Here is a 15165-nt window from a genome sequence, read left to right as displayed (position 1 = left end):
TTAATTCCCCTAAGGAATATTGGGCATTGTGAAGCTTCACTACACAGACAGAGCTTGTTCAGAAAATGTCAACGGCAGTTGATGGAAAATCAAATGTATTATCTTCATTGATACGTATTGCAGTGACCCTGTATATCGCATTAGACACGAGTAAAATCTGGAGACCCATTACGGCTCCTTAAGGAGTTGCCGTTCCTTCATTAGCCTCATTGTTGAAGCTGAATAAACATATCAGCAGCTATCCTTCATAACAGCATTGGCCTACTTTGTCGTCTGCTGAGGAAACACGAGGCATGTGTGGCCACTGATCATTGAGTAAAGACAAAAGTATCGATCATTGTAGCGTGCTATGACGTTTCCTATACTGCTGACCAGCTATAGGTACTCCTTCATGTCCTGGTTAACTTGACAAAAATTAGCCATCACCAGAAATAAAGGTGGTTATGCTACTTTGAACAATAACTTTCTCTATTACCATGCGAACGTCTTGGCGATAAATAAGTGGTATATGTCAAGGCGTAATACGAAGAAAATGAAGATATAGGTTGGGTGTTAGTATTTTTTATTTTGTTATAGGGGGAACTGGACTTTAGTTGTAGAATAGAGAGTGCGGCATATTCCCAAGTGGATGTCACAAACAGCAGAAAACATAAGGTAAGAGATAGTGTTGTCCATGTTTGAATGCAGATAACCTTTTTGTTGGTTAGATATAATTATGGTAGGGAGAAAACAATGTATTGATGTATTAGATTGGACCGACAAAGCTTTGGACAACATTTATCCCGAGACTTATACGTGTTAAAATGGCTAGTGAATAACCGAGAGGGCACTCAGACTCTGACGCTTCTCCCCACTAGGTCAGGGTCAACGTTTGGAACCGTTATAGAGGCCGAATCATTTTATTTCTATATTGTGTTGCTGTGGATAATATAAAAAAAATATGATTATGTTGAAAAAGAACCTATTGTTTGAAAAGCATGATATCATTCATAGTTTAGAGGTTATTGTTAAAAATACATTGTATACGAGTAAATCTATACTTTTTATATTTGTCGATGTTAATCATTGGTTATTATTCGTTTAATGTATTTGGCATGTCTTCTCACGATCAATTAGTTTCAGTCATTTTCCATTCCCAATATCTAACACTTTGCCAAACGGAAGATCCACAGAAGGAAGCATTAGCTGCGTGGGGCAGTGCAGATTTGAAGTGGTTTATAATATTGTGTGTTTTTACAATCTGTTACTGTATTGTCAAATATAAAGCTTGTCTCTATGGTGATGAACTGCTATATATTTTATAATGTCTAATTCACAAAAAATACTGACTGCTTTCCACAGCGCGTCCTAATTCCAGAATTCTACCGGAGGCAGTCGTGTTTTCGCCAAGACTTCTAAATGGTTATTTGACACTATCAAACAGCCTATCTCTAATCGTAGAACCAGGCATGATGTTTCCAACTTATTCGTACGATATGTAGTGTTCCGATCAATAAGGACCGACACTTTCACCTATTAAGGTTCAGGTTTGGGTTTGTACGACGTCGAAATAATTGGCCTTTGCCTTCGTTATCCTCACTATTGAAAATTGCATTTACTGCAAATTGCTTAGAACGCAACAATTCATTTCACCCAAATCAATGGAACTGCACTGTTATACATAAAGATATCTTAAAATTATCAAAATTGGTTTTCGCTATAATGGAACATTTAAAAGAGCAAATGAACACACTCAATTGGAGTCTTTGTGCGAAGATATCAAGGTTCGTTTTACACTTCCTGCGATCCAGATAAGCTTATTCAAAACTCTCGGCTATCTTGTTGCAGACACACTTTTCAAAATTATCTTTCAAACGATTTATCTGGGGAATAAAACGATAACCATGTTTCGTCTTTCAAGCAATTGACAGTTTATCCTTAATTGGGTATCCAATCGGGGCTGTGAAATTCAAAGTGGTATTGGATCAATATAAGGGAAATCATCATTGTATATTGTGTATATCTCTATAAACTGTTAATATATCGATAAAATTGAGAAAAATTGAATAAAAATACTTTTTTGTTAGCTTTAATGATATAAATGGATTTTCTTTAGACAACAATCTTATCTTCTAAATCGATACTTAAATAGCACAATTTTTGCTTAATGCAAGTTTCTCTAACTAACATTCTATGTTGACAGAATATCGACATCTTGGCCGATAAACGATGTAAAACGATCTCATCCTGTTTATGTAACGATGATATGATTTACAAAATATAACGACTCTTTTTCCAGAGCACAAAATTCGATATATGTCGTAAAGACCGGCTTTTCTTTGTCTGTCTTCTATCAGCGGGGTGAGATAGCCAAGCTAATTACCGAAACTTGTTTACATTCAAATTTATTCATTAGATTCGAGCAGAGTAAAGACGTTTTCTGATACCGACTTAGGCATGCCAATGTTTCAAGTCAGGTCATTTGAATAGTGACGACTTTTTCTCACATAGGAAAAGCATAACGACGACTACTAACGTAACTGACAACCCTAGACAGAATTTCTGCCGTCACTTCTGGAAATTGTATGGATTTTTTATTTCATAGCGGACAGAAGAAACGTGAAGTGGTTCGTAAAGTAAGGCCGGTGTAGATCGACGAGTTAGATTTCCGAAGACTTACAATGGTCATATCATTCTGGAGAGAGCCCTGAACAGATTTCCATAGCAACTGTTGGTAGGTAAGTGTATACTTACATCATGTTTGAAAGTTTCCTTCTTCCATTGGACAATTTGGAATAAATGTAATAGTTCGTAATACCTTATTTCAATGGAGATATGTGATAATGCTCTGTACTTATGCTGTATAAGTTTAGAATTAACGTTTTTGCTTTATTTTGTTATCAAATTTAAACTCGATACGAGGTAATTATCTCTTACGTATTTTCTTGTGACTATGACTTTAAATCAATGGCTACCATATTATGCATTACCATATTATGCATTATGTATTATGCATAATTTGACATGTTATGATATTAACCTGTTACCAAATGACGGTGTAATCAACAACCAGAAGTCAGAACAGTGATTAAAGGTACTTAAGTTTCCTACCTACACCAACTACGTCATTGATGAAATAAAAATCGCGATTTAAGAACGTAGTTTTTTTTCTATTTCGCGTAACAAAAAATAATACTAAATAAAAAATAAAATAAATCAATAAAAAATAAGCACTGCAATACAAAATGAGACATCGTTTTATATAATATATTGTCCATTTACAATAGTATCCGCTCCAATTTCTGAAAACGCATTTAAGTCAAAATCTGACCTGAGTAAACACTTTGTATATACATAGGTTACACAAAGCTTTACGTCTACATATTTATTGCGCGATATCGGATCCAGTGCTGTTGTTTTAATGTACTTATTGTAGATAAACTGATAAAAAATTACGTCTCAAAATTGATAACAAAACACTAGATGAGCATGTAAGGAAGGATAGAAGTCAAATATCTACAAAACAAAGTCATGTTAGAACAAAACAGGCGTACTTTTCATCAATGCAATATTATGTCATATTCATATAACTGTATACCCAGAAACATTGAACGCTCTCTCCTGTGTGGAAGGCTGTGAGTTCTGTCCCTTGGCCGGAACACATCAGTGGTCCTGTTTAACGCTTAACAAAAGAGAGTGGGACGACTGGTTTGTCCGTCGTCAATATAATGTGATCGGAAAAGTGTGGTTGTTTGGTGTCTTCGCTGGGATTCGTTTTGTTGAGATACATATGTAGCACTATCAAAAAGACAAGAGTTTCTCATCACACAAAGACACAACACAAGTATACCACATCCTCACAAAACACACAGACAGTCACACATACACACACGCGCAATACACTGCGTACAGTCCTAAATGTTTACTGTAACCAAACCAAATATAGGATTGTACGTTAATGGTAAAAACATATCTTTTACGCGATTGTAGCTTTTTTAATTACAATTAACACCACCTTAGATAAATAAGTCTGTTAAATATTTAAATTAATTAAGCTATACATAAAACTATACAATAGACAACAATAAAAAATGTTGAATTTATGTTTGTTGACAAGTATATCTCTGAAACTGATATAATATTTGTAATATATGCCGGTGGCTGTTATGTAAGGTAAATGAAATCTGCACATCATCATTTCAAGTGCATCATCATAATATCGAATGACAACCACAAACCTTTTATAGGTCTAAGCGCACCTTCTAATTCATTAGTTTAATGGAAAGATCATTAAGTTGTCAGTGAGTATAACTTTGCTACAGATAGTGCAACATTTGACATAATATAAATTGTTCGTTTTTTCTGTATTTCCAAACACGAATGTTCTTGTTCTAAGCTAAAATGAATTAATGTGAATATAGTATAAAAAGATCTTTATTCAAGACTACCAACTGACTACAAAAGATGAATGTATACATACTATATGTAGTATCGATTCAAGAAATTCACATTATGTCTTATCATTGTTGTTTGTATTATATCGACGATCCTGAACTGCAATATATATACACTATTACAAAGCTAGACTATGTATAGATAAAGGTCATAGGTTCATGTGAACACGTGTGGATAGCTGGAGATTACACACTGACACGTAAGTGACCTTTTGGTAACTGGTGGCATATGTGTATTTTAGTGTGTAATAGATCCCAGATAGACATAGATGACTGTAAGTAAAGTAAGTATACAGATGTAGTACGTGTTTAATACACTTCCAATTTAAATATATGATACATCGTAGTATTATACACATTGTAATCCGCGGGGTTTTGATTTAGCATATTTATAACATGTGGTTGTATATGCAGGGTCAAGGTCGGCTTTATTTATATCTCTATTTTGTGAACACGGAACTTTATTTCCAGGTGTATATACATGTATGTATATGCCGTGTGAGAGTAAAAAGTCTTAAATATTCAATCACATATGTTACTGAACTGCATGAGAACAACATCAAACAGTTAGAATACAACAAAACAACTCTGTGATACTGTAAATCAACAGCTATATATAACTTCGTCACAAATGTTGACTATCAGTGTGACACATACACAACACTGAGGCTCTGATTTCATTATGTTACACTGTTTATGTCAGAATTAGTGCGCCAACTATCATCTGTTATACTTCGAGGTACTTATTAAACACTTTTCGGAGCATCTCTCTTACGACCATTGTCAAGTGATCACAAACTTTTCGGAGCATCTCTCTTACGACCATTTTCAAGTGATCATCTTTACATTAGGCTCACAATGTCAAGTGGCTCTCTTATAATATACTTAAGTCAAGTGACTTTATCTTTATAATGTCAAATGATCATGATGAATATCTCTTATGATGTAGAGTGCCCATCGTTATAAAAGACTCAAAATGTCGAGTAATTCTCTCTTACGAGTGACTCATTTTTGAGTGACAATATTTTTTTTATAATAGACTCATAATGACAAGGGATTCTCTCTAATGTCGAGTGATTACCTTTGTAATATCAGGTGATCCTCTCTTACGAAGAACGATGACTCTGTTTCAAATGCTAATTTCTACAGAAGACTCATAATGTCTGGTAGTTTTCTTCCAGGAACATGAGATTATCCCAGTAAATATTTCTTGAAAGAGGATTTTAAACTAGACTACCGATAATGCCATATTCTTTATTCTTTCCATTGGCTATATGTCTTGTGTAGTAACGTTGTTTTCGGCCTATTTTGATATTCATTGCTAACTGCATGCCCATTTTTAGAGTAGACATAATTATAGATTTTGAAGTAAATACGAAATAAAAAAAAAAAAAAAAAAAAAAAAACTGCACTAATTATTCTATTAAGCTAATCACCTTTAGCTTTTGAATAATTGGGACCAGGTCTCGGATCTTTAAGAATTTCTGTCCTTGATATAGTTATATACGTATGTGTGTAAATATTTCGTATATTTCAGTGATTGCGACATATTCGTGAGTGTCTCCTTGTGATAGCGGGTTCACCTGTCAGTTTAATATTACTGCCTAAGACTTTTACAAGACTTATCAATGCCTATGTAAGTAACTTGTCCTGATCGTTAAATGTACCCTCATACCAGCAAGATAGTATTGTATTGTATGTCAGAACATTACTTAGTTCTGTGTCAACTTTAAAGGTTGCAAATAAAGTATGCTTAAACTAAACCACCAAGACAGCTCTCATGGTTAATTTATCCCTGAGGTTAATCGTCTCATACTTTCAATATAGAGTATTAAAATGGAGCAGAAACTGTTACTCTTCTGTGTTTAAACAAAGGTATGGGTGGGGAAATCCACAAAACCTTCATCACAAGAACGATACGGTGAGGTCGAAGGTCACGTCTGTCAAAAGTAATACATTCTCTGATTAGGTCGCCTTTTCCTATCATGCAATAGATCAGATACACTCTTCTCACAATGACAGGCGTATTGTGATAGGATACAATGAAGGAAAAATCTTGTTTATGTCACGTGATCATAAAATTGCAAGTGTATCCTTAGTCTACCAGCACCGGCAATGACAGGAAATCTAATGGTGGACAATATCACCGGGGAATCGATAAACAGTGATTCACAACTAGCTTCCTTACGGAAACAGCAACAGGAAAGATTAGCACCTACTAATCTGTACATCGACAAAAACAGTATGACAGTCGCTTCCTTAACGTATATCAATCTCCTATGGGCTACATAGACAGGAAATCTGCACCCATCACCCATGATCAGTGTATGACAGTGTCCGTCTTACTGTAACATGTAAACATGTTTTCACTGGTTATCATTTATTTCCGAGTTCTTATTTGAAGATTCTCTATAACAAATATTTTAAACTTTTGTAACATTTGCCTTCGCTATTTCTAAATTGACGGTTAAAAATATTCATAGACTTACGATACAAAACATTTGGTGAAAAGGATGATATGCATTCAATCCCATTCAATTCAAAAATGCATTATATTTCAAAATGCAAAACAAACGATTTTTTTATTTTAAAAGACTGACGGTTATATTTAAAATTAATATACTTTTTTCATAGAATTTAATATTTAAATATATATATATATATATAATTTAAAAGATTTAAATAGTTTATAAAGAAAATCGGTTATTTTGAATACCTCAGCATTGTATCGTACTGTGTAAGATACAGGAATTTCTTACTTGATTCACTCGATTTCGTTGATTCGGTTCGTTGTTGAGTCATACATGTCGGAACACTTACAGTTTTACCATTTATTTTGTATTCAGCAATATATAGATCTACCAATCAAGTGCAATTTTGCATTTATAGAAATCTGGAAATCAAATATAATTGATATTTGATAATGTTACTCAAATACATAAATAATAATGTGCATTGTAACATAATATACGATTATAAATTCTCACTAGAATGTGTGTAGCTAGTAATATACATATGATGTATCTAACACAGCATTAAAATGCGTTGATATATAAGGTACCCGGATGTTAGCGACAGTTACCACGCCTAGGCATCCACAGTTGAGCTGAAGTCGTGCTGACTGGGGATCTATTTCTATTTGTAGGTGATTCTGTGGATGAACCAAGATGTCGGAGTCAGGAAATGTATACCAAGCAGGTATGTGTCTCATCACTTAATTATTACTTAATTACAGACTGAATTAAAGGAATAGCTTTCTTTTGTGAAAAAAACCCCAATATGTTCAAGGACTAATCTAAGACTTTTGTTTTTATTTTGAATGATTTCAGACTTATCTATTTACCCCCTTTAATAGTTCCTTAATACATTGTTCTACTACTGTAGTGAAAGATGATCTATAGTGACATATATTTTTTTATAAATCCAAACATATAATCTATTACAAGCATAGACGATGCTTCCACATAATACATGTGACATGTGTCACCTAAACTTCGTTGTTTATGAATCCTGTGCTGTTTTTAGTCTTTTTCCTATTAATATGATGGTGTGAAGAATAAGATAATGTGTTCGATTCGAATATCATGTTCATATCGTAAATAGTAAGGAATAGGGATAATGTTTGTAATGAAAGATATTATTTTTCTTAATTTTCTTAAGACGGGTTTTTCCCGAAAATGCAGCCATTTATTCTTAAGATGCTTTATTTTAGATGAAATTACAGACGATGACGTCACCAGGTTCACTGATGACGCGGGGAACACCGTAGAGTACGTAGAATATGACGGTTTACACCAGCCTCTCTATGAGCTAAAACTAGGAGCTGTACCTGACTTCCGGTCAAATATCAAGCGAATACAAGGAATGGCGTGCAGGGAAAGTGACGTTTTTATATGTGCATACCCTAAATCAGGTAATGTCAAGGTCCGTAAAAAGTATCGTAATGATTTTATAACTTATTTAATGAATAACCATATGCATATGGCTGATGATGATAGGGTGTGAAAGATTCAACTATTGAACGTATTGACTGTATTGAAGTGATCTAATCACAAGCCTTCCTCACTAAAAAGCGATCTCATTGGACGAAACATCTTTTTTAGCGAACTACTTGTCTAATCACAAGCCTTCCTGACAAACAAGCGATCTCATTGGACGAAATATCCTTTTCAAGCGAACTACTTGTCTAATCAGAAGTCTTCCTCACTAACAAGCGATCTCATTGGACGAAATATCCTTTTTAAGCGAACTACTTGTCTAATCAGAAGTCTTCCTCACTAACAAGCGATCTCATTGGACGAAACATCCTTTTTAAGCGAACTACTTGTCTAATCAATAGCCTTCCTCACTAACAAGAGATCTCATTGGACGAAATATCCTTTTTAAGCGAACTACTTGTCTAATCAGAAGTCTTCCTCACTAACAAGCGATCTCATTGGACGAAACATCCTTTTTAAGCGAACTACTTGTCTAATCAGAAGTCTTCCTCACTAACAAGCGATCTCATTGGACGAAACATCCTTTTTAAGCGAACTACTTGTCTAATCAGAAGTCTTCCTCACTAACAAGCGATCTCATTGGACGAAATATCCTTTTTAAGCGAACTACTTGTCTAATCAGAAGTCTTCCTCACTAACAAGCGATCTCATTGGACGAAACATCCTTTTTAAGCGAACTACTTGTCTAATCAGAAGTCTTCCTCACTAACAAGCGATCTCATTGGACGAAACATCCTTTTTAAGCGAACTATTTGTCTAATCAGAAGCCTTCCTCACTAACAAGCGATCTCATTTGTAGAAAAATCCTTTTTAATTAAGCGAACTACTTTTCTAATCAGAAGTCTTCCTCACTAACAAGCGATCTCATAAGCGAACTGCTTGTCTAATCAGAAGTCTATCTGACTAACAGGTGATCTCACTGGACAAAAAAAATCTTTTAAGTTAACTGCTTGTCCAATCGGAAGCCTTCCTGACTCACAAGTGGTTTCATTGGACGAAACAACCTTCGATGTTAGTGCTAGATGGAACCTAGTTACTCAAACTAATTCTACTAGTTATAACAATATCAAAACAAATCCATTTGAATCCATCAGGGAAAAGAGGGGAGACCGAGTCGGCAGGCGAAATGGAAATGACATAGTTTGATTACGATTCTAGTGTAAATTTCTGGTGATTATAACGTTAGTTTAAGTTAATTTGCCAAATAACAATCTCTAGAAAGACTTATTATTCTAAGGAGCTGTGGTAACTTGGGACCACATTCTGTAGCACGTCATACAGAGAAATGGAACCCCGACCTCACCTTTTTGGTACCAGAAAAAAATCACCGAATCATTAAGTTTCCATAGCAAATATACTTAAATAATTACAGTGAGACCTAGCTTAGCAATTTGATTCGACTGTGTGTTCCTATTTTAAACATATGAAAAAACATATAGCGGGGGTATATCGCGGTATTTAGATTGTCGGAAAATTGATAAATGTAGATTGATGAGATAGAAAAGGTGTAACATCTGGGGAAAGAATTGAAGACAAAGAAAATATAGCAAATATTTCATGATAGCATAGGCATAGTATAATTAGAATACATTTAGGTTAACTAATATCCACTTTTAAGCCAAATATTTACTGAGATTATCGAATAAGTTTATATCAAGCTACATCCATCTTTTATACGTTTTGCAAAATATATCAAACCAATTCTCGTTTCGAAATAAATCATATAAGTTGAAGTTTAGAGTTGACAGAAAAAAGAAGTTCTGGTATATAGATTAAATCAGAATAATAAATAAAATCTTGGTCCAGTATGACTTTAATTAATATTAATGGTATTAAAAGTAGTTCCGTATTGATCTTAACTTCATCTTTCTATTTTACATGTTGATGCTGATTATATGTAAAACAAAGTACGGCAGACTCTAGCATTATGACATCAGATGTAGTGCTTCATTTTTCTTTGACATACTACTGATGCCACTCTGCCTTTGTGTGCTATTTCACTTTCTATATAGACAGATATCTAGTCACTGGTAAAACATTTCTGCGAAATTATCAGGCATAACATTCTAGAGGCTCAATATACCCCGAATGCATTTTTTGCTACATGTCAGGTACTCATGGTGGTCAAAACAGATCAAAACGATCACCTTTTTAAGTGCCTTAGTATAAAGTAAAATCTGTCTATAAATACCACCCAAGGGACCCAGAATAATATAACCAAGTGGTCTTTATAAACTATAAGGTTGTGTAGAAATTGACCAATTTGGACCCAAAGCAAGTTGTATAATTAAACACGTGACTTTTATACAGATATGGTCGCTATGGCAAGTTTTAGTATGGCTACTTGTTGACAGTTTATTTAGTAATGGACAATATTCTTACTGCTCTTATTCCACAGATATACAGTTACAGTTATTTTAAACCAACGACCTTCTCATTTGAACGTGAATTTTGTGCATGATAATACTAACTGCTGTCACTTCTGTATTTTAATTAGCATACTTTGGTTTCGATGAAAGAGAAGACACATTCAATGATCTGCATCAATCACGTCCAACCACGTGTTACCATAGCTTAACATAATAGATTGTCTAGATGTCAAGCACATTCAAATATATTATTTGCAAACTGTTTGATTCCGCGTGTTTATTTCATCGGGTTATGGAAACAAAAAACAAACTTTGCAAACAAACTTATGACATCTATGCTTTTTATTATTTTTTTTTCAGATAAAATAGCACGTTTACACGTATGATTCGAAGGTTTTTCCGAGGTTTTTTCTTCCTACAAATAGAAGAAAACCAATATGCTAATCTAATAGTTGAATTTAACATGAAAACAAAGCAAAAATAATTGTATTGTTGACAAAAGAATTTTGTTTATGTCAGCATGTCATGATTGATCAGAAGTTAATCTTGTATAATACTATATCATATCTTATTCTTCTCTTAGGCACTCACTGGGTATGGGAGATAACTCGTATGCTTGTAAAAGGAACGACAGAATATGAGAAAGAGTCCAAGGAAACTGTCACGAATGAATTTCATTTACCAAAGGAGTTTGATACCATTCCATCGCCACGTGTGTTCAACACACATTTACCTTTCCGCCATTTACCCAAAGACATAGCGAGAAGGAAATGTAAAATGATTTTTATACAAAGGAATCCGAAGGATGTAGCTGTGTCCTTCTTCAACCACACCAAAAACTTCGACTACCTCTTCTACAATGGCGACTGGGAGCATTACCTGAAACTGTTTTTGTCTGAAACTAGTAAGAAATAATTTGATTATAATGTTTTAAAGTCTTGTAATGCGAGATGATTAAAGTCAGTAGAGATAACGGTAACGATTTTATTACGGAAAAATGGCAACAACACTATGATATACTGAAAAAAATAGAAATGAAATGTCGTAAATTATAAGCATTTGGTTAAAATTGTTCTATTACATTTTTTTATTAATATGTTTACCTTCATTTATATTGTCCATTTAATTTCGATTAAGAAATAATTTGAATTATAAGTTTATGTATTAATTAGTATAGCATGTGGTAAAGATTAAGATATTACATGAATTGGCTGAATTGTTTTGATGATACACATGATATTCTGTGTTTGCATAATACAGAGTTATCTGCCCTTGCGGGTAGGTATTGATTGTGACATCATGTTTTTGCGAGCAAAACGTCATACGTTTCGGAGAAAACGACGTGAATTGCGCCCCCAAAATAATGACGTCACAATGGATATCTACCCTCAAGAGAGCTACCTCTGTATTATATACAAAGACGGTGTAGTCTGTATCCCTGTCTATTGTCCCTTTACAGTATTCTACCAAGGCTGGTTCCAGTATACCAAGGAATGGGAGGCGGTGATAGCAGATAATCCTCCTATAGACTTCCTTACTTTATACTACGAGGATCTGACTAAGGTGAGAGCGATATCAGTTTAGTAGTCCCTTAAACAGGTTACACTGAAGGGAATTGGTTTATTATTTATAAGGATTTAGTCTTTTATAAGTTGATGAAGCATGCCAGACCACATGAAGATCTTTAATATATTTGTATGACCTAATGGCTTTTAATTTTTTCAAAGTAAAATGTAAATGTAAAACAAATAAAAATAAAATGTTTTCGCCATATATGTCACAAAGTGATGTTTGTTGTCATCAACACAGAAGCTGGTCGCTTGCTATTCCTGATCCTCTGTTCTCGTCATCCTTGTTTTATTTCATGGTTCGCTTTGACAAGATTTTATTTTGTATGTTACATAATAATTGTATTTTACGGATTAGATTATAATGATTAACTTTTGCATTTGGAGTTTGAATAATTGTTTCGTGTTCTATTTAAACGCCTCGCCAATATTTGTTTTGCTTGAATTTTGAGCTTACAATTTTTATGGAGGTATATTACATTTCTTTATAGTGTAAGGTACTCTGCTGTTTTTATGTTGATGACATATCTATTTCTCATTATTTTCCTATTCAGGACCCATTGGCAGAAATTGCAAAAATTGGAACTTTTCTTGGTGTTCCTTTCGATAATACATTTGTTGCGGCAATTGCAGAAAAGTGTAGTTTTAAAAACCTGAAGACTGCAAACGTTTCCAAGGAATACAGTTTCAGTAGCAATCAACAAATAGATGTTGGGCTCATGTTCCGAAAAGGTAAAGTGATACATTTCGATACTAATCTAGATCTAATCTTATCTTTAAATATTTGTTGTGAACTACTTATCCATTATGCAATAGATATTCTATTAAAATGTCATAACTATAATATACGACTATATGCGTCATCACAGAAAGACCTCCATTTCACTTAAAATCACTCCAATATCACAAAAAGTTATCACAACTTTATAATTTCAACTATTAGCTCGAAAAATTCAGTATCTCTTAGCTAGTTATACGCATATTACTGAAAATGATAACTTTGTTTTTATGCACACTTCACATACAGAAAACAAAGAGTTTAATTAATTGAAAATGGCCACAGTAAAGTGACAAATTTATTATAAAAAAAATATAAAACTTAAATCTAAGTTATATAACAAGTATTATGGAAACCAATTGACACATAATTCAGTTTTATAAAATTATGTAAAAGGATTATGAAACATAACATTATCTAGATCATCTATTTATTGATATTAAGGTGGGAGTTCGTTAGAACACGACAACAAAGTTAAAAAATTCAAAAAGAGGATTTTTTTAAACTTCACTACCATATATGGTGAGCCCAAAATAATTACTTTATTTATATTCGTATTACAATATTGCTTTGTTTTGAGCAGGTAAAGTCGGAGATTGGAAGAACTGGTTCACCGTGTCGCAGAGTGAAGAATTCGACAATGTGTACCGTAACAAGATGAAGGATTCCAACTTCCAGTATACGTTTTCATTAGTGTAATGACAAGATGAAGGATTCCAACTTCCAGTATACGTTTTCATTACTGTAATGACAAGATGAAGGATTCCAACTTCCAGTATACGTTTTCATTAGTGTAATGACAAGATGAAGGATTCCAACTTCCAGTATACGTTTTCATTAGTGTAATGACAAGATGAAGGATTCCAACTTCCAGTATACGTTTTCATTAGTGTAATGACAAGATGAAGGATTCCAACTTCCAGTATACGTTTTCATTAGTGTAATGACAAGATGAAGGATTCCAACTTCCAGTATACGTTTTCATTAGTGTAATGACAAGACGAAGAATTCCAGCTTTCAGTATACGTTTTCATTTGTGTAATGACAAGATGAAGGATTCCAACTTCCAGTATACGTTTTCATTACTGTAATGACAAGACGAAAGATTCCAACTTCCAGTATACGTTTTCATGAGTGTAATGACAAGATGAAGGATTCCAACTTCCAGTATACGTTTTCATTACTGTAATGACAAGACGAAGGATTCCAACTTCCAGTGTACGTTTTCATGAGTGTAATGACAAGATGAAGGATTCCAACTTCCAGTATACGTTTTCATTACTGTAATGACAAGACGAAGGATTCCAACTTCCAGTATACGTTTTCATTACTGTAATGATAAGACGAAGGATTCCAACTTCCAGTATACGTTTTCATGAGTGTAATGACAAGATGAAGGATTCCAACTTCCAGTATACGTTTTCATTAGTGTAATGACAAGATGAAGGATTCCAACTTCCAGTATACGTTTTCATTAGTGTAATGAAACAAGATGAAGGATTCCAACTTCCAGTATACGTTTTCATTAGTGTAATGATAAGACGAAGGATTCCAACTTCCAGTATACGTTTTCATTAGTGTAATGACAAGATGAAGGATTCCAACTTTCAGTATACGTTTTCATTAGTGTAATGATAAGATGAAGGATTCCAACTTCCAGTATACGTTTTCATTAGTGTAATGACAAGATGAAGGATTCCAACTTCCAGTATACGTTTTCATTAGTGTAATGACAAGATGAAGGATTCCAACTTCCAGTATACGTTTTCATTAGTGTAATGACAAGATGAAGGATTCCATCTTCCAGTATACGTTTTCGTTAATGTAATGACAAGACGAAGAATTCCAGCTTTCAGTATACGTTTTCATTTGTGTAATGACAAGATGAAGGATTCCAACTTCCAGTATATGTTTTCATTACTGTAATGACAAGACGAAGGATTCCAACTTCCAGTATACGTTTTCATGAGTGTAATGACAAGATGAAGGATTCCAACTTCCAGTATACGTTTTCATTAG

General features: G+C 33.8%; 1 protein-coding gene across 3 annotated transcripts; it reads left to right on the top strand.

The window, feature by feature from the left end:
- The first annotated feature begins 530 nt into the window (after nt 1-530).
- Nucleotides 531-14606, top strand: LOC138329075 (sulfotransferase 1B1-like). Of its 3 annotated transcripts, none has more exons than XM_069275801.1 (8): nt 531-654; nt 2585-2717; nt 7579-7631; nt 8146-8346; nt 11384-11704; nt 12260-12363; nt 12923-13100; nt 13730-14606. In XM_069275801.1, exons 3-8 carry the CDS (start codon nt 7601-7603, stop codon nt 13843-13845), a joined length of 951 nt encoding a protein of 316 aa, XP_069131902.1. In that variant the 5' UTR covers nt 531-654; nt 2585-2717; nt 7579-7600; the 3' UTR covers nt 13846-14606. The 3 variants fall into 3 exon arrangements, with proteins under 3 accessions (XP_069131902.1, XP_069131901.1, XP_069131900.1); XM_069275800.1 differs by lacking the exons at nt 531-654; nt 2585-2717 and adding exons at nt 4634-4717; nt 5971-6069; XM_069275799.1 differs by lacking the exons at nt 531-654; nt 2585-2717 and having other exon boundaries at nt 7496-7631.
- Nucleotides 14607-15165: the final 559 nt, after the last annotated feature.

The sequence above is a fragment of the Argopecten irradians genome, chromosome 8 (assembly GCF_041381155.1).
Source record: "Argopecten irradians isolate NY chromosome 8, Ai_NY, whole genome shotgun sequence".
Taxonomy (NCBI): domain Eukaryota; kingdom Metazoa; phylum Mollusca; class Bivalvia; order Pectinida; family Pectinidae; genus Argopecten; species Argopecten irradians.
The sequence above is the reverse complement of the archived record's forward strand: the minus strand, read 5'-3'. Positions and strand labels throughout refer to the sequence as shown.

Excerpts from the sequence above, each read along its gene's own strand:
- LOC138329075 (XM_069275801.1), top strand. The coding sequence starts at position 7,601 with ATGTCGGAGTCAGGAAATGTATACCAAGCAG. Across the intron at positions 7,632-8,145 it reads AGGAAATGTATACCAAGCAG|ATGAAATTACAGACGATGAC; the intron begins GTATGTGTCTCA and ends GCTTTATTTTAG. Across the intron at positions 11,705-12,259 it reads ACTGTTTTTGTCTGAAACTA|TATTCTACCAAGGCTGGTTC; the intron begins GTAAGAAATAAT and ends GTCCCTTTACAG.